This window comes from Parambassis ranga, chromosome 24 (assembly GCF_900634625.1).
Source record: "Parambassis ranga chromosome 24, fParRan2.1, whole genome shotgun sequence".
NCBI classification, from domain to species: Eukaryota; Metazoa; Chordata; class Actinopteri; family Ambassidae; genus Parambassis; species Parambassis ranga.
The window spans coordinates 3,602,866-3,622,640 of NC_041043.1; the positions used below are offsets into that span (position 1 = coordinate 3,602,866).

At 41.7% G+C, this 19,775-nt stretch overlaps 3 protein-coding genes and 1 long non-coding RNA gene across 4 annotated transcripts; 1 reads left to right on the plus strand and 3 right to left on the minus strand.

Moving 5' to 3' along the window:
* The first annotated feature begins 5,093 nt into the window (after positions 1-5,093).
* rd3 (retinal degeneration 3, GUCY2D regulator) lies at positions 5,094-7,094 on the plus strand. Its single transcript, XM_028397840.1, has 2 exons — positions 5,094-5,383; positions 6,725-7,094. The coding sequence occupies exons 1-2, from the start codon at positions 5,094-5,096 to the stop codon at positions 7,092-7,094; spliced, it is 660 nt and encodes a 219-aa protein (XP_028253641.1).
* Positions 7,095-8,075: 981 nt separating this feature from the next.
* LOC114428505 (uncharacterized) lies at positions 8,076-13,409 on the minus strand. Its single transcript, XR_003669591.1, has 3 exons — positions 12,514-13,409; positions 10,744-10,746; positions 8,076-8,085 (listed from the first exon to the last, which is right to left on the minus strand). It is a non-coding gene; the product is annotated as an uncharacterized LOC114428505 (long non-coding RNA).
* Positions 8,171-10,561, minus strand: LOC114428504 (pinin). The gene is made up of 7 exons (XM_028396966.1): positions 10,386-10,561; positions 9,981-10,053; positions 9,552-9,716; positions 9,332-9,390; positions 9,159-9,245; positions 8,949-9,038; positions 8,171-8,868 (listed from the first exon to the last, which is right to left on the minus strand). Exons 1-7 carry the CDS (start codon positions 10,386-10,388, stop codon positions 8,818-8,820), a joined length of 528 nt encoding a protein of 175 aa, XP_028252767.1. The 5' UTR covers positions 10,389-10,561; the 3' UTR covers positions 8,171-8,817.
* An 18-nt stretch (positions 13,410-13,427) lies between the features above and the next one.
* Positions 13,428-18,680, minus strand: rhag (Rh associated glycoprotein). Its single transcript, XM_028396967.1, has 10 exons — positions 18,433-18,680; positions 15,708-15,891; positions 15,447-15,597; positions 15,231-15,378; positions 14,851-15,017; positions 14,629-14,766; positions 14,381-14,502; positions 14,152-14,225; positions 13,962-14,035; positions 13,428-13,716 (listed from the first exon to the last, which is right to left on the minus strand). The coding sequence occupies exons 1-10, from the start codon at positions 18,605-18,607 to the stop codon at positions 13,642-13,644; spliced, it is 1,308 nt and encodes a 435-aa protein (XP_028252768.1). The 5' UTR covers positions 18,608-18,680; the 3' UTR covers positions 13,428-13,641.
* Between the last annotated feature and the right edge of the window lie 1,095 nt (positions 18,681-19,775).

The window sequence follows — 19,775 nt, forward strand, 5'->3', positions numbered from 1 at the left end:
GCCCACATGTACATCTGTGTTGACGTAACTTCAGAGTGACCAAGACTCTCCTGACTCTATGGTAATCCAAGCTGATTGGCTGCTAGCATTCATCTTTGGAGGGATATAAACTGCTGGTTGGGCTCATAGACTGTAGATAGAGACGGACGATGCAGTTCTGCCTACACACATCATTCAATATCTCCCTGATGTGTGAAACTGATGTCATGTTGCACAGTAGAGGTCGAGCTGCTTATCCATCGAGTTCACTATCAAACCTAACATCTGACGGTGTTCGGTGTCAGATCGTGGATCCAGAGGTCATGTTCTCTCATAAATATGCATTGTCAGACTGCAACAGTGTTACATGAAGTAAAGAAGAAGCCAGCTGAGAGCTGTGAGAACAGGATCCCTGCGTTGTGCTCGGCTCATCATGTGACTGTTACTCACTTCAGTGTGGAGTGCACAAAGCCTGACACATGTATATGGGAGCTCCATGAGACAATCAGACAAAGCTCACATTCAGCAGTGTGTTTGTGTCCACAACACTTTGCTGATTGTTTTTTTCGTCACTGGAGGAGCCTGATCGCCCTTTAATGTGCTGCTCGACGAGCTGCAGAGCTTCATGAGGAGTGAAACACAGTGTTGATCCCTGCCCACCAACACGTCTGATTCCTCTTATCGTTATTGTTGAAAGTTCAGTGAGGAATGTGTTCATGCATGTGGATCAATGTTTGTTTAGCAGGTGAGGCTGCGTGTCGTTTATTTGATAAACAGTTCAGGCTTTCATCTCAACAGTGTGAGGTATGAAGTTTCAGAACATAAAGATCATTCCCCTGCTCCTTTTTATCTCCACCCATGCAGCACCACTCACATCATCAGAGAATGTCTTTATACAAGCAAACAGAGATGTTACCACAGGGATAAAGAGCGGAGTTCATGGTGCCTTTTAGCTGGTGAGCCTGTTCCCTCTAGTGGTGCTTTTGAGTTCTGCAAGATAAAAGAAAAACAAGCAGACAGATGCCCTGATTTATCAGTACACACATTTTTTAAAAGGACTCACAGGAGCCAGATGTCTGTGCATGTTATTGTTGTTCAAGCTGTACTCTGATCAATGTGTGCCTCCCCCTTACTCACACTGACTCACTATCTATATATGATTATAAGGTTTCATCAGGGTCAGTTATGGTTTTATAAAAAACCTCAGACATATAAAAGAGAAGCTTTCAATAAGAAGATACCTAAAATAAATAAAGTGTAATAAAATAAAGTAAAATAAGTGCAACATTTCTTAAAATATGGCAAACAATGCTTTACATAGAGAAGTATTATTTGGCTCCAGAGGTATGAGATGCCTGTGTGGAGACAACACGCAAAAATACAGATAATCAGATACACATAAAGAACAGAAACTAAAGAAAAAAAACTGAATGTGATTTTTGACAATTTACAGTCACCATAGCCACGATCATCCATTTTTATATTTTTTGTCTGAGAACTCACAAATAAATACTTAATAAAGATGAAATGGGTGTACATAGGTGAAAGAGTTTTTGTTGAGATACAACAATTAAATAATTTTATTGCCTTCATCCACGGCTCGGCATTCTAGGAAACACGTGCATTTATTCAGAGTATAGGCTTAGCTGGCTAACATAGCTTAGCACCAACACGAGAAATGGACAAACATGCACAGCTTTTTCCGAATGTGGGTTATTAGTAACGGCAAGTCTCATTCATTAGCTCATTTATTCGTTTTATTTGTGCAAAACATACTTGTGCAAATTTTTCTGTGACAAACAGCCATCAGCAGCTTCAGCTGCAGCACCTGTGGATCCATCGTGCACTGATACAAACCACACAGTCTGACTAACGGTGTGACTCAGGTCTGAGATGTATTGATGATGTAAGTAGGAGATCCCATCATGGGACAGATCACACAGCAGTATGTGCCAAATCTACCAAATAACATGAGTGCTGGTGACTCACCATCAGAGCCCTGCAGCCGCCGATCTGTGAGGTCAGCATGGGGCTGATGGAGAGAATCACTTTAGAGGATTAGGACTGTCATCTGTTTGGATTACGGAGGCAGTTTACCTGCCCATCTGTCACCTTCAAACTGTGTCAGACACAGTGCCGGTGCATGCAGGAGGCCTCGCTACTCACATTTATCTGTTCAGACAGATTAAAAACATGAGATAATGGATGTGAATATAGTGCCTGCAATACCTTTACAATGTCTTCCAGTGATAGAGGATGAAGTCTGGCAAATCTCATCACTATTACCTGACTTTGTGTGTTGTCCACATAACACACCCACCTGAATGGCTGGCAGTGTCATGTCATATATATGAAATGTTTGGATCTTCATCATTTCCCATAAAAAACATCATCATCACTATCAAAGGGATTCCTTGGCAGAACTACAGTGTGGGTACCACATTCATTCACAGTGCAATGTGCAATAATGCTGAAGTAATCCAAAGTATCATTTCAAATAAAAGTGCATGTCTTCTGTTGTGAAATTGTTTTTTTTAAACTGACTCTGAATGTTTCTTGCAGTGACTGATCAGAGTTCATAGATCAGCCAGCATTTTCTTTAGCAGTGTTAACAGGGAGGAGGAGGAGGAGGAGGAGGAGGAGATGGTGGAGATGAAGATGTGGTGAGAATTTCAAGGTTACTGTGAATAAGTGCAGAAGGAAACCGTCTGAGGTTAGCTGTTCACACCTACACACAGAGTAAACCAACAAACCTTGAAATCCACCTACACAGTGACAGCACACACAGTCTGGACTCCTTCTCTGTGCTTCTGTATCATCTGACACACACACACACACACACACACACACACACACACACAGAAACATTTCCTCCTGTAATTAGCACATTTCCCCTGATTCATGCACAGCTGTTATGGGCCAGTGGCTCTCATTAGCATTAGCAAGTTAATTTAACCAGGATGACCTCTTGCACGTTGCACCACTTACAGTAAGTAAGCCGTCACCGCACCCACACTATGCTAACCCTGCTCACAGAACAACATTTTCTGATTTATCTCCTTCTCTCCATCTCGCCACTCAACCCACTCTGTCCTCTTTATCTGCCTCTTCATCGCTCTCTAGCTCCCTTTCAGCTGATGGAGCTTATTGTGGACAAATAGGCTTAGGAGCATCACTATGGCAACGGTGCATCGTAAAAAGCTACATAAGCACTTCATCAGGGGCTGTGATCCAAATGCTCCCATTGGAGATAGTAACCCCAACCTCCTGCAACAAGTAAAGGCAGGCCAGAGAGGCCCCTGGGAGGGGGAGGAGGAGGAGTGAGGGAGAGAGAGGAGGAGATAACGCTCTGAGGAGGAGAAAACATTTTCCTTCTCTCTGTAACTGCTTTTCATTCAGCCGGTCTCATCTCTACAGCATCCTTCAAGCTTTTCTGTGGACTTTTATTTTTCTCCTCTGTGGTGATTTTGTTTTCTTTCTTCGCCCAAGCAAAGTTTAAGAGAAAGAAGAAAAAGGTAAGAAAAGATTTTAGATTCTGTAACTAATCCAAGGGAACCTTTCAAAATAAAAGCTTGTTTTCTATTTCGATTCTGCTAAAAAGTCATTTTTGGAGTTAGAGCTATATCTGGTTTAAGATGAAACACTACGTGAATATAAATGATTAGACTGATATAAAATCTATTGATAAATATTAAAGCAAAACAATCAATGGCTACAGGGTCCCAGCTGAGGACTCCATACATTTCTGGACTTCACAGTACATTTAATACTTTGGACACCTGTTGAAATCTTCGTTAAATCCCTAATGAGCCGGAGCATCGCCCCTGATGCCTTCCTTTCTTTCTAAGGACAGGATGCAGGAGCAATATATGGAGGCTCGGTAACTTTCTGGCTCCATTTTGAAGGGTTAGTCACCTCAGAGCAGGTCAGCCCCTAATCTCACCGTGTCGCTCTGTTGTGAAACATTACGTCACCTCATGCTGTTAATCTGAAAATAACATTGAACATACAGCAGCTGTGTTTTGGTGGACAACCTCTGCATGTAAACCACACTGTTAAACTACAGAACTAGCACCTTATGGCCGTCGTCCGTCTGCCCTAAAGGAAGCGTTTTGCAGAACATGATGCTTTCACAGTGAAGGATTTATCTTTAAGACTTACATAAGCAAGGTCAGCTTATTTAACATGTCTTTGACCATAAATATAAAGATGAATGTAAAGAATGTTTGCATCAAATTTGAGGAAAAAAAGCAACCTCATGTTTTAAGAAATAAACAAAAATATGTTGTGAGCAATGAATCAGTTTAACAAGAACAGCACATATGTATGTATGTATTTGGGTGTTACCAATGTGCAGGCCTAACAACTGAAAGAATAAATAATCACACAACCACAACATGTGTACAGTTATATTATGTTTGTTCAAACAATGCAAGGACATAATTATCCTTTAATATAATTAAAATATGTCTTTATTACTGGAAAAACTGGATAAATCTACAAAAAAGGGTCTGAAATCCAAAAAAATGAAATCTTCACATCTGGGAGGCTGGAATGAGACACTGGATTTTTTCTTCTTTTACAAATTAGTAAAACAATGATTGATCTAATTCACAAAACTCACAGAAACAGCTGCTCACATTTATCAGCCTGCTCTCCTGTAAAACCTAATGAAAGCTTTGATTGACACACAGCACATAAATCAGCAGACTACTCTGGTGTGTTTTGTTTTGTCATAAAAACATACAAAAGAGCATTGATCTGCCTGATTGCAGCATCCGTGGCAACGCACACAGACACCTGTAGAGAACAAAGAGGAGATGGAGGACATCGTCCTTTGAGAATATGTCCTGGTGTGCTTCACACTTCAGAGGATTTTAAATGATGCTAAAATATACAGAGTACACTGTGTCTGTGTGAAAAAAGTGAAGCTGATATAATACATCTTCAGACGGCCTTGTAAAAAATCTATTCAGTCATTTGCCTTTTATTCTCCACTCATCCTTGTAATCCTGAACATTTTTGCCTGAAATGTTCTGAGGTCTCTAATCATTTCACTGTGATGACTCTGGTGGTCTCTTCCCTGCCAGGGCACGGTGAAGGAGGACAAGACCATGGCCTCCTGGTTCAGCTGGAATGAGCCATATTACCGGACCCCCCGCCGGGACCCGGCTGATGTGGTCGCTGACACCCTGATGCTGGAGTTCAGCTGGCAGCTGAAAGAGGCAGAGAGGCAGCAGAAAGAGAGGGAGAGCGAGTACCGGCGCCTGAAGACTGGGGTGGACTACAGCTGGCTTGCCAGCACGCCCCGCTCCTCCTACAGCATCAGCACCGGGGAGAGGCTCGGCCTGGAGGACCTCTGCTCCAAGGTGCCCCCATCCTGCTGCGGGCTGGTCATACTCAAGTAAGGAGACACAAAAACACTAAGTACATTCATGATAACCTGGTTGTAGCTATAATGTGAGTATGTGTAATAATCCAGATTACAGGTTTATATTATAATAATTGTAATAATTTCTATTATCACAGACAAGGAGACATTTCCTAATAAAAGCAGAACACTTCTGAAATATATAATGCTGTGGTGTGTCCATCCTTTCAGCAAAGACGTTCCCGAGCTAGGCAGTGTAGCAGCTGTTCCTAGAAAGCTGCTGGGGTCTCGTGTGTCTTGTTAGAGTTCGACAGCTTTAATGTGAGTGAGCAGTGAGGTGCTAAGCGCTAAGTGGAAGTCCCAAACACAACAGAGACCAAGTGCAGCATGTTTGTGTGATTCTAATTACACGGAGACCGCAGCTGTCAGATGAGCTGTGAGGTGTAATCATGTCTTGATTTTTGAGCTTCTTCATTTTTATTGTTTATTTAGATTAAAAACCAGTGAGTATCTCCACAATAAATACTATTCTAATATTACACAACCAAAATGTACAAGTATAAACAATAATATAAATATGTATCTGTGGAGTTTACATACATGTGTTGGTGGTGCGAGGTTAATTATCACGGACAGCTCTGAACACTGAACGCATGTTTGTCTATTTAAAGGCCTGTTAAACCTTCATCCACCTCTTGTTAGGAGGAGGAGGAGTTGGCAGGATATTGCTGGTCAGGCAGGTGGGGGTGGGGGGTGCAGTGTGCCTGCAATGTTCTTTTGTACAAAGAAAAAATTGAACCCTGTGTTTAATATAGTGATGAGCAGCATGCAGTTCTGTTCTGTGTCATGTGTGCAGTTTGCACTTCATCCTCATCTGCTGCAGGTTCTTGGCTGATTTTCTTGTACCTCTGTAGTTGAGCTGCAATAGTTAAAACTGGGACTCTGCCAACTGCATCTGTGTGTGGGTGTGGAATGAAGTGATTAGTTTGTTTGTTAGCGAAGCGGCTGTGATTTGCAGTTGAACAGGTACGTTCCTATAGGAATTAGTATTTCTGAGCATAAAGTAGATCTATGTAAGAACAGCTGCTTTTTCTATTTATAAATATGAGGCATGTGTCTGAAACACATTTTACAAAATGGGAGAAAAGCAACTGGCATTGCAGGACGCTAATCAAACACCATCCAACAGATTTTGAATCAGGTCTAATTGGTGGGAGTGGATCTGATGATGGCAAAGTATATGAGGGTCCCTGGGGTACACACAGATGGTCTTAAACAAAACCAGGACTACTAAGCAGTCAAGAAGCCTGTCATTAAAAGGTGAAATATCTTGGTTGTCTTCAGCTCACCTGTGTTGTGTCTTCTTTGGCCCAGGTTCAGGGAGGTCATGCAGGCTAATGAGCCTGAAGTGCATGAGGTGTCTGGCGTTTTCCGTTCTGTCCTCCTGGATGCTCTGGACCAACTGAAGGAGGAACAGGAGGCACAGCGGCTCGCCCGCCAGTGGAACAACAAACGTGCCACGAGCATTTCCCTGATGAACTTCAGGTCCAGGATCAAAATCAACCCATTTGGAAGCACACTGGGTCTGACCACTTCTGCGGCAGAGGGGGCGGGGATGAGCGACCTCAAGACGGTGTCAGAAGACGTGGAGAGGGGGATGGACAGGGATGAGAGGGCACAGAGGGCGTGGAGCATGCCTGACTTCAGATATAAAGGCACCAACAGCAGCAGTAAGGTCATCTGATGTGTTCATGGTCGGAGATGACAATAGAACATTTCAGTTGGACAAATAGACTCAGCTGCAGTATTTCACAGGGGAGGATGAATCAATTCCTCCTGTTGATTTTAAGTATTGAGACTACTGAGACTACTCAGTTTAACTTTTCTTATCTGAAAGGGAAACACCAGATGTTTTCCTCTTGTTTTCATGTCTTGCATGAGATTTGAGATCTGAGCATTGAGGGTTATTGAATGTAGCCCAGTGGAGACTGTGTAATTAAAATGTTCTTGTTGCAGGACAAAGTCGGTGCTGGGTCAGACTACATAAATGACCTGTTATGTGAATGGTAATTTATAATTTGAATGTTTTTTGTGAGATTTCTGCATAAATAGTTCACTCAGTCAGAGGCAGCATCAGACTGTGGCTCCAAACAGCACACAAGGATGGAGATGCATAGTTCACTATCCAAGGAAAGCACACCGAAAGCTTTCCTCCTGTGCTCTTTATTTGCAAGAAGGTGTCAAAAGAGATTAAATGTTGAGTTTTTTTTGTGAAACATTTTAAGTAAAATCTTACCAGCAGTTAAAATGCTGTTTCTTTTCCATTTGTCACACAAACATTTGCACCGTCCATACAGAGCTTTCAACTGGTTTGACTGCAAGGGGAACTAACAATGTTGTAAAACTGACTGATATCAACACAACATCTATGATAGAACTTGAGAATACATACTGTGACTAAGACTTACAGTAACAACTCATTCTCAGTTGTAACTTCATTACAAGATGACAATACAGTGGTTTAAACAGCCAGGTTAACACAGGAGACATGACAGGTCTGTTATCTACAGGAAAAAAATGAATGACTGCCACAGCCAGCGTGTGGATTTTAAATAGTTTGGGGAGAATTTTGAAAGCTGACAGTGAGGAGTGACATTTTTTATTTGAATTTGTGTGGGTGGTCTGATGGTTTGAAAAAAAACTGTGGGTGTAGTTCATTAACCCTCTGTAGCACACTCCTCATCTTGTACTGTATATTAGGCTGGAAGCTTTGACATCCTCATATACACAGAGTACACCTGAAACTCTGACTAAAGGCTGTTTTGTTTTGTTCAGATTTATTCAGAGAATTCTCAAGAATGTTTATGTGTGCGTTCATCATTCATTATCACAGTGACCTCAATTCTTTACTTGCATACAAAGACGGTCAAAAAAGCAAAAGCAGGACCTTTTCCATAATGTACATGTCTTAGTCAGGTCCATCATGTGCTCTCCAAGCAGGAAGAATCATACCTGGCCTCTGAAGGATAGAAGACTATCCTTGCTTCTGGAAAACAGCAGGTATTTTTGGTTCGTATTTGATTGATATTTTTGTCAATGGAGTGGTGGCCATTTAAAGTAGCGTTCAAACTACAAGCAAAGTCAAGACGTCAGTAACAGACAGCAGTCAGCAGTCTTTATTTCTGTCTGATCAAGCTGGCCAAGTTGGACAATGTGAAACGTAATTAACACTTCTTAAATAACAAAATGTAATCAGACTAAGCTAAGGTACTGACCACCTGCACAGCCGCATGGTGACACTGTCATCACTCCATCGAGCTTGGTGATCCCTCTGTGGCGATGAGTCGGTGTTGTTATAATCGCCTTTCCAGAAAACTTCATTTTTGTTCTCCTGGACAGCCGAGGTGTTTCCTGAGTTCTTCCACTGTATATGTGCCCGACCACCAGGACTGGTGTCTATGATGGCTTCAGAGGGTGGAGTTCAAGAACTCAAGAAGTTCTGCTCGATTTTTATCCCGCTGCCACAGAACAAGAGCATGTTACCCAAGGCAATAAACGCTGTATTCAAAATGATAAAAAGGGTGTCAGAAAATACTACCTGCTTGTCTTTCTTTGACTTCTTTACTTTCATCTTTATCTTCTTCCCTGAAATCATGCTGTACTTGCCTTTTTTTCTGTCTTTCAAATACTGAAAGAAAAACACATCTTAGTGAATAATATCTCTGTAACATAAGCTATAAATCTGTAATGAACTGATATAGAGAGGTGGAAAATTCACAGTCCAGTGGGAACATTAATGGACTGGTACCTTGGAGATCTGTACAGGTCCCGAATTTTCCTCTCCCTTTGATTTCTTGTCTTTTTTACGTTTTTGTCGCTTCTCTTTTTTCCCCCTCTGTTTTAAAACACACATAAATTAAATCTGTTAAGTACAACACCAAAAATGTGTTGATGCAAGAAGATCAACGTTCAAAAACATACTTTTTTGTGTTTCTCCTTGTTTCTCTTCTTAGTTTGCTTTCTGGATTTACTCCGCGAATCTATAAACAACAATAAAGGCACCGTAAGTCAAATATAACAACTGATTTTAAAGATCACTTCATGAAAGCAAAAACAAGACAGTATTTTAGATTTACAAAGATCAGATCACAACAAGTTTACAAAAATTGTTGGATACCTCAGACATGGACTGCGCACTTACCACTACTACTAGAGCTACTCCGGCTGCAGCTGGATGAGCGTGATGAACCAGAAGAAGAGGAGGAGGACGACGATGAGGCTGATGATGAAGATGATGAAGATGAACTGGAAGACGACGACGAAGAAGATCTGCTACGACTACGTTTCCGCTTCTTTTTTTCTGGTCCTAAAAAAAATGAAACAAAATAACACTGTTAAATGAGGGTTTGTGAGGAATTAGTAGGAGCAATAATCTAATGACTGTATGTACAATGTGTAGCAGCAACAGATTTGTTTTCAATGTCTGAAAGAACAGAATAGAGACAAAGAAAAAAGAACCAACTCAACTGCTTAACGATTTAAATAGATAAACAATGTTTCTAGGAAATGACAGTTCATATCATCATAACATGCATCTTGAACTCCTGGTGTTGTGAAAAGGTGGCCTTGCCTCTGCTCGTTGATCTCTTCCTTTCGTCCGTTCTGGAGCTGGAGCTGGAGACCCTGCACTCCGCTTTGGTGGACTACAAACACAGAGAAGGTTTTATCTCAGTGTGGCCGCAGCGGCAATCAGGTTTTGAGTGAAATCGGATCTGTGCTACAGAAAGCGTACGCTAATAATTTAATAAACAATAAAAGCTACAGCGATCCGCTTAGAATAGGTATACTAAGACATACAATGACCGCATCGCTAATAAGCTTGTTGTTAGAAGAATATTTAAAGCGATGTTTTGGGCTTTCTGTATTGCTAAACATTACACTGATACAGCTATGTTTACTGAGCTAAAGCTAAAACGCACTGTGAGTATTGATCATTTAACGACCACTGTCGCTGAAAGAAAACTTTTACACTCACCATTGTGGCAGCAAAATCTAGTTAATATACCACATATATATAAAACTTAACCACAACCTGTGGAAAACGACAAATTCAATATTAAATCTCTGTCATTTTCGGTACATTAGCAATAGTTAGCAATCTTAGGAGACATTTTGTATCCCGTGATGCAACGCTGTAAGTTGCATTCAAACCAAGCGGCAACGATGCAGGCTGAAAAATGAGGCCAATGCGGAAGTGGCTTAAACTGCAATACCGCAGTACTGTTTTCACTCAGTTTTCGAGAGCAGCACACTCAAAATATGAAAACGGACACCTAAAGACACCTAAGCTGGTTTTGGTCCCGTGTCAGCATAAGCAAAATAAATTCACTGACTCACTTTCTGGTCCCTTTTTTCCGCCAGCAGAGGTCGCTGTTTTACCCTTTTTTGTGGACAGTTATGACTGCAGTTATGCATGAATGCAGTGGGCCAATGCACTACAATAGGGCCTAAATAGTGTAGTTTTTATGTATTCTCCATGTACCTGACTCTCTTTGTGTTGATTTATTGTTATTGAGGTGAAACTTTGTCACTTTATTCAGAGCTTCTTGTCATATCTTGTCAACCCAAAAGAAAGTCTGGAAAACTGGATGAAGAGGCAAGGTGCCAGTAGGTTTGGGAGTTGATTTTGAGCCAATCTTCAACCTGAAACGATCCACCTTGATTATTTTTTAATAATACCAGCCCATACCAGTGTCCCATCTACACCTTGCTGGCGTCTCAGGCGAAGTGGAGCCGATCCACCCATGGGTCCATTCATCTGGTCTGTCAAGAGCAACTCTTATCTCATCAGTCCATAAAAGCTCTTGGCTAGGCCTTGATGTTTCAAATAATGTGTCTTGTTCTGCGGTGCTCAGATTTCAGCCTTCCTTACCGTTGGAGGATTCTGGAGAAATCCCACCCGTGTTGTTAAACATTCCTGCAAACTCCCTATAATGTGATTTATGAATTCCTGTTAACGTTAAGGCTTTGTTTGGGAAGATGTAGCATGCTTCCTCCCTATGTGTGTTATATGTGACAAGTATCCCTAAGGGGGAAAGTGAAACCAGTGACCATCTTGTGACCGTGCATATGTAAGCTTGATATATGATTTTGTTTTCTTGCATATGACTGTCCTGAGACAAAGCATCTGTTAGATAACAGGAGTTACAAGAAGGGAGCTGACCTTGAGCATTCCTGCAGAGACTTCTGTCTGTGTGGCCGCTCCTTCTTGCAAGAATAAAAACACTTAAGTGATTAACAGTTGATATTTTTGGTTTTATTCCTAACACATAGCTTGTCCATGTGTCTGAGCACTAAACTCCTTGTTCTTCTAGGCAAGCAGGCAAGTTGCAGTTCTGGTACATAGAGCATGATGGGTTCCTGGTAGCTTCATGTTTTAATTCTCAAATCTTTGTCAGTTAATTTGCATCTATTTTTCTCTTTTTGTGACCCTGCTGACTAGTTGCAAAAAATAGAATAAAACAAATAATGGTTCTTTGGTTACGCCCAGATATCTTTGCAATTTCAAGAGTGCTGCATCCCTCAGGTTTTAGAAAAGAAGCGGCCTAATAATTATGCACACTGTGATTTAAGGTGTTGAGGTCCTTAGGCCACACCCTCCCTCACACTAATACATATTAATATACAAAACATATCACCTGATATGCCTAAATCCAATAAGCATTCAATTTTTTACAGCTTGGAGTTGGACAATATGCATAAGCTGTGAGGCTTGATCTGAATAGTTGCAATCAAACATCCACCCATTAGCTACACCCACTTTATCCTGTGCTACAGGGGCTGGGGCCTATCACCACTACACAACGATAACCACTTTGCCACCCTGCTGCCCTGCTACAACCAAACGTGAATGAATGACTCAAGTCGCTGTTTTAAAAAAAACCACCACATAATCACCAGTATTGTACAAAAACATATTTATTATGACAGTATTAGTATATTATACAAATTAGAGCATACGCCACCTGTATAACAATACAAAATCTGGTGTTTCAGTGTTCTGGGCTTCAAAAACCAGAATATCATTGATTAATTCAATATGTAGTCAGTTTCATCTATCTCTCAGTCCTATGCTGTTCTGTTAAAAACATTAAAAAGTTGACCTGTCATACGACACATACATACAATACACACAGGCAGCCCTGTTGCACATGTGAGAGTAACATCAGACTGAAACAGAAAGTAACAGTAAGATACAAAAAGACCAACTGTAGTGGTGCATTAATAATGACAGTTGTTTTTTGCTATATTGTCACTTCATATCAGAATGTAAATTCTTCATAAACAGAAAGATATCTGAAAAATAATTCAGTACCAGTCGTTATATATTTGATAAAACTGACCATGTCAATCCATCTAAGAACTAAGATCTGTACATGTAAGATTACATCTCGTCTCTAAATAGAAAACAGAATAAAACACAAAACCTGTGACACCCAGTCTAATGCTAATGTGTACAGCTGCCTCAGACAGAAAATGGTTGGAAGTACTAGAAGATAAGACACACAGGAACATTATGCGACTATCCCTGCCCATGTCAGAGCCACGCTGCTGCTTTACACACAGTTGCACCCCGACTCCTCGCACAAGGACTGGGCTCCAGTGAGGTAATGTGAAGCATGAAATGAATGTAGTATGAAGAATATATGCTAACATCTTAAAATGTGTTTATTTAAGAATATAAAATGACATAAGAAAAAAGCTTTTACAAATGTATCAGCAGTGATGCTATGGAGTGGCCCACTGTGTTTTGTATGGTGGTTCATGAGGGCTGTTTAGTATCTATCAAAACTTTCAGTGAAAAAAAAAATCCCTGAAGTTTAACCTTGTTTTTTTTAATGTAAATTGGATTGATTACTTTTTGGGGGAGCTCAGAACTTTGTTTTTTAAAGGATAACATCCATCCATCCATCATCTGAACCCGCTTTGTCCTGCAGCGCAGGGTCACGGGGGGCTGGAGCCTATCCCAGCTAACTACGGGTGAGAGGCGGGGTACACCCTGGACAGGTCACCAGTCCATCACAGGGCAACCCACACAAACAACCATTCACACTCACACCTATGGGCAATTTAGAGTGACCAATTGACCTTGTCTTTAGAATGTGGGAGGAAGCCGGAGCACCCGGAGAAAACCCACGCAGGCTGTGACACGTATTTGTGGACAAGGTTAAAGTGAAATGACAATCCTTTACTCATTGGTTTCTATAGTTGAGGGGATAGTGAGCGGATATTTAAGCTTCGGCTTTGTTCTTTGAGTGATCTGCGTGAGCCAAGCTCTCCTCGTTCTCGTCCTCCTCCTCGGGAACCTGAAAAAACATGCAACACAAATGACTTATCTGCAGTGTAATGAAATATGATGCAGACAACAAGCAATTATTGTCTAATAAAACACAAAGTTGCTGCTTGATAGAAATTTGATTTTGCGGATGAATCAAAAAACCACAAATACTCCTAACCTGGCATGATCTGATAGTAAGTTAATCAGTGATCTACAGCAGTTCTTGGCAGTCAGAGGCTGGAGGAAATATTTATGAGGAAGGGGATTTCTTACCTCCCAGTAAATGGAGTCATCGAAGCAGTTCTGGTCTGGTGGCTGTCCCCAGAATGGCAACTTCATTATTAAACCTTGGTTCAAGAAAATACATGGTTTGATTACTCAGATGTTGCCCTTTGGCCAAATTATGAGGCCTATCCACTGAATTTAATAAACCTGTGTCTTGTTATTTTTCAGATCCACCAACCTGTAACAGCACCTCCAACCAAAGCAAACCCCAGGGATGAAGCCAAGGCAGCAGCTTGCATGGCAGCGTTACCACTGAGGGGGAGGCGAGGTGGGGGAGACAGGATTGTAAAAGAGAATATTCATAAGAATAAACTGTAAATTTACATATGTGCTGATATATTTGTTATGTACGTTCATATCTGCATCTATCACTGTGCAGGATTTGTGATGAGTGAGGTGACCATTACTTTTCTTTCTTCCCGAAAGCCACAGCCACAATACTAGCCAGTCCACCCAGGATGCCAGGCATGCCGTGCAGATTGTGGACACCACAGGTATCCTGGATACCCAGTTTGGATGCCAGGATGGGCTAGAGAGGAGGGAAAGAGGTGACTCTCTTCATGGAATATGACATTTACAGGATTCAGTCTATTTATTGATCATTTTAAAGAAGTTTATATTTTAATTGAAAAGATTCTATAAATATCTAACTCACAGTGAGGAACTTGAAGCCCGTAGTAGAGATTATTCCAGCTACAAATCCGATCAGCATGGCCCCAAATGGTCCGATGTTCATGTCAGCACATGTTCCCACAGCAACGCCACCAGCCAAAGTGGCATTCTGAATATGCACCTACAAGGTATAAAAAAACAGAAGTAAGTGACTGAATCTGTGTTTTTACATTTGTTTTAAACATTAAAGGGATTGCTGATTGACCATGTCCAGTTTTCCTTTGTGCTCCACGAGACTGGAGATGGCGTAGGCAGAGAGCACACAGGCAGCCAGGGAGAGGTAGGTGTTGATCACTGCAGTGAGCTGAGGTAAGCCAGTATCAGCGATGGCAGAGTTAAAGCTGGGCCAGAACATCCACAAGAAGACGGTTCCTTGAGGAAAAGAACATGCAGTCGTCTATTACATGTATTCTCTTTAATTTCCACTGAACAGAACCACCCTGTCTGGCACATGCTTTGTCCACTAGGTGGCAGAAGACATGCTTGTGCAAGAGGACAGTGATGAACCAGTGAGGGGAAAGTACAGGTCAACAGGTAGGCATGCCACACGATGAGCCTCTTTAAATACTTTGAATTGTCTCTCACCAATCATAGCAAACAGGTCGGAGTGATAAACAGATCCGTCGTTGTCGTGTCCATTTCTTAAACCTGGTCGGTAAAGCACACGAGCCACTGCCAGGCCGAAATAGGCTCCATAAGCGTGGATGATCATGGATGCTCCGACATCACTGGCCTGGAGGTACAGACGCACATCAGTGTTTCTGTCAGTGAATGCTTCTGGTTGTGTCACTGTGGACTCACCTCTAGAACATTAGCCACCAAATGCTCATTGATGGAGAAGATGGTGATCTCCAGTATGGTCATGATAAGGAGCTGCACAGGGCTGGTTTTACCCAGAACGGCCCCAAAGGAGATCAGGACTGTGGCTGTGCTGAAGTCTGCGTTGATAATTCTGCAGAAAAAAACAGTTGTTCAGGAATAACCCTATTTTTACACCTAATTTAATTTTGTTTCTAAAATAGATTGATGGTATCACTTTAATGCATCCAGAGACATTCATACTTGAAAATGCTGATTTTGATCTTGCCGTCTTCTAGATGCCAGATGCCCTGCATGAGGAGGCCCCACTGCAGGCCGAAGGCAGCCAGGAGCAAGTTGATGCCCACGCTGCTGAAGCCATATCTCTTGAGGAATGTCATCAGGAACCCAAAACCAATAAAGATCATGACATGGACATCTTGAAACACTGCAGAGAGAGGAGAGAGGAGGTCAGTTCTGCTGCTGACTGAATGACAGGTTATGCTGGAACAGTCCCACGCCGCCTTAATTCAGTGTGGACATGAAACTAAATAAGGTGAAACACTTATATGACACATCAAGAAGCATCAGTTAGAGTCAGTGGCGTTTGACTTAGCGGACTTCACAGGAATCCTTTCTCTCCACAGGAGCTGTACGGTCAGCTGCAACATGTTAGATGGAAAAGCAATTCAATAACACTGTGAATGGCATTCTGGGAAAGTGTTCTCACTGTTCCTATTGGATTTGTCTCCCTGGGCGGTTTCTATTCTATTAAGTGCATACGATCTTAAATTAAGTTTAGACTCATGAAGTCTCAAGGGGGAGGGTGCATCTGATGCACTCTTATCTCTTAGGGTCAGCTGTAACATGGCGGGGTTGGAAAGTTGGATCTTGAATTTATTATCCATACATGGCGTTCTAACTGCATGTATGACTGCATGAACAGAAAAAAACCTTGAAGCAGAGCAACTCTATAAATCACAGGTGATGACATGTTGAAAGAGCCTCTCCCTCACCAGAGGAAGTAGGACTCTTATTTCCCGAAAGCCTTTAAGCTTTGTGTGATGAGCCGCTCATGTGGAAAATGCATCAAGGTGGATTCATGTGCAGACGTAAAAAACAATGGGCTTCACTTCCTCACTTCATAACGAGCATGATGCAGTCACTATTGTCTAGACAGGACCCACTCAGGCATCCTGCTGCGTTAACTTCTTATGCTTCTGCAACTTTATTGTGTAGGTTAGACCTGCCTTCCAGCACCTTTCATTTAGTTCTCTCGGACCCCCACGGGACTCACACAAGTTATGCATCCTGTGAATGTCTTAATTCAGGGGTTACATCCTTGGAAAGATGTGGCTTACAGATGATTTTAATACTGTGTCACCTTTTTGCACCAAAAAAGAGTGCAACCACTAAATGCATTTGAGCAGTCACAGTTCATTTTCATCATACACAGAAAATACTGCAGCTTCCCATTCATAATAATGAGGAAGATGAAATTCACCCACACCCATTTTCATAAACAATATTTGCATATAGCGTGTGTCAGCAGAACATGTTCCTCAGTAAAGAAATAAACTCACTCACTAGCTTCTCTTTGTGGTTAATCAGAAATTTGAAGACTAAGCACAACTCAGCGGGGGTGTAAACATCTCTGGGTGTACCTCCACAGCTTTGCCCTCTGACCCCTCTCTTTCTGTGTGACTCAGTTTTCCTTGTAGCAGTAGACTAAGGATGGGGATGTAAGATAAAATTGGAACGCAGCCACAATGACTGGCACCACGCCCAGATGTTAGGTAATCATCTGATGAACTGGATGAGCCAAAAGATCAGAGAGAATCCCCCAAAGAGGTGCACGAGTGCAGACTGTAAGGGTGATGCAGCCCGTGCAAAAAAAGGTGAATTATAATATATATATTTTCTTTTTGTAAACATAACTATGATTAGTAATGCTGTGAATGGTCTACTAGCACATCTAGAATTACCCAATTTTCTCTACAATTAAAAAAAGCTTTTATAGTTTTTACTTAGTGTAGTATATTTACTTATTTGTCTAGTTTGAACCTATAATTACAGTTTCTGATGTGTGTATTCAGCATATGTGGAGCTGTTGCGCTCCCAAAGTTAAAGAAATTCCTAATGGACTTTTGCACATTTGCATATTTATTTATTTTCTGATGAGGGAGAAGGTGCAAAGGTGATAATAAGAAGTTTAACAGATAAACTTCTATTCAATAAAAATGGAAAACGTAATCCTGTAAAGTAATTTCTTGACCGAGGTGCATCCATCTGAAGTGAAAGATATCCTCAGCCTTAATGCAAAGCTAATCTCTTTGGGTCTTAACTGCCCCACCCAATCATGAACAGACATCCATACAGTAAAACAGCAGTTGAGACTCGCAGCTATCTTCGTGCAGATAAGTGGTCACGACGCATGAAAACCACTTGACTGTAGTAACTGCTCTGGGTGCTTTTATTACCTCTCTTTGACACATTAGAGTAAATCACATGTGACCTCCTCTGTATAAGACCTGCACTTCTCCTTGCATGGTCTTCTTGACTCCTCAGCTGTATGTGTTCAGAAAGACGAGATGAGAATACAACCCCATGACTCCTCTTATTGCATTCAGCAGACCTGCTTTTGGAAACAACCTCCAAATACTTCTGTGTCTGTTTGCAACTAATTAGGAAAATTATTCCCCTAAAATAGGATTCACATTATTCCAGCGAAAGAAGGCGGCCTTTTTCAGCTCACTCTTCAGACTACACAACTGAAGCTTGGAAATTTTGAAGAGTTGTAGTTTCATTCATTTGAAAAAAATAGGATTTTTTTTTACCTTTTGAAAGTCACTCTTAGTCATATTATTTAATGAATTAATTAATTTGTACCAGCTCACAAATATGCATACAAATGTGTAATAATTGAGATCTACATGTTATAGCCTCCTATGATGTTACTCTTGCAGCATCCTTCAGCATGCAAACTTACTGGGGTAGAGGTCCATAGGCTGCTTTTCATGCGTCTTATTGGAGTGTGAGTCATGGCCATGACTTTTCCCATCGTCGTAGATCACAAACATTGCGAACAGAATGATGGTGATAATCTCCAAAACCAAGGCCACGATGGGGAACTTCAGCCTCATGTTGGTGGCATACGCAGGCATCCTGGGACCAAGGACTCTGGTTATCTCTCACCAGCTCTGTCAGTCTGTCCCTCCCTGTCTGTCTTTAAGGGTAGTGCAGTGTGAAGGGAGGGAAGAAAGCTGCATTTGGTTTTAAACTGGTGCAGATTTCGTGGTGACCAATGACAGGGCAGAGGAGTGGGGCCTCAGTGGTTAACACCCCCACATGCACTTTGCTCACGAGGGATGGGTTCTTCTCTGCAGACAGCCGAGGGACAAAGCAAAACACAAACATAATACCACTCGGCAAGTGAGCGGACATGTGGGACAGACTTAATGACTGCAGCTTCCCTCTCATTTTTCACTGTCAAAGTTATGTTTGTTGACTTCAGTTCAGACTGAACCTTTAATCTCCTGAAGTACAGTAGCAAAGTACAAAATACAAGAAAAGGAGCATATATTCTTCACAACTTTTTTCTTTTTTTTGCTCTACTGAACCTTGTTTATCTGTAAACGGATAAAAAAAAAGTTGAAGTTCACTTAAGCAGGGAGTCCACCATAAATCCTGATATATCCGGGTGAGGGTGTAGGAGAACTGAGTCACATTCAGCCTCATGCAGCTGTTGGAGTACTTGCAGCTTTTGATGTTTTCTTGCTTTTTTTCACTCCTTGGATCATTTTGCATCAGCTCTGCTAGTAGAGAAGGTGGATCATAATCGCCTGAAAGCACCACTGGACACAAAAAAGTATTCACATTCAAGCAGCAAAATACCATGAAGACAACCTAAAGAACAAGGTTATTGGTCATAGTTGGACCAGAGGATGGTGCATGGGGGATTTCCACCTTTGAACTGTAGCATGGTGACATCTCTGGTCGTTGTCTCTTGTTCTAAGGTTCTAAGAAATACAGCACATTGTCATGGCAATCATGAACCCTGCAGACTGTTATCAAGTTACTTAAGAGTTCACTGTCAACTGTTTGCCAGAGTTGTCGTTACAAACACCACATACCTCTGCTTCCTTTCCCACTGGAAACCACTCAGGCTTCCGTCGACTCTGATTGGCCTGCGTGTTCTGATCTAGTAAGAGGCTCCCACAGCGAGCGTGGGGACAATATGGGGCTTCTCACCAAATTACCTCAGGCCAGAGGTCCTCCGTTTGGGCCAGGAGGTTTGAATGAGCAAAGTTGGTAATCACTGCTGGCAACACA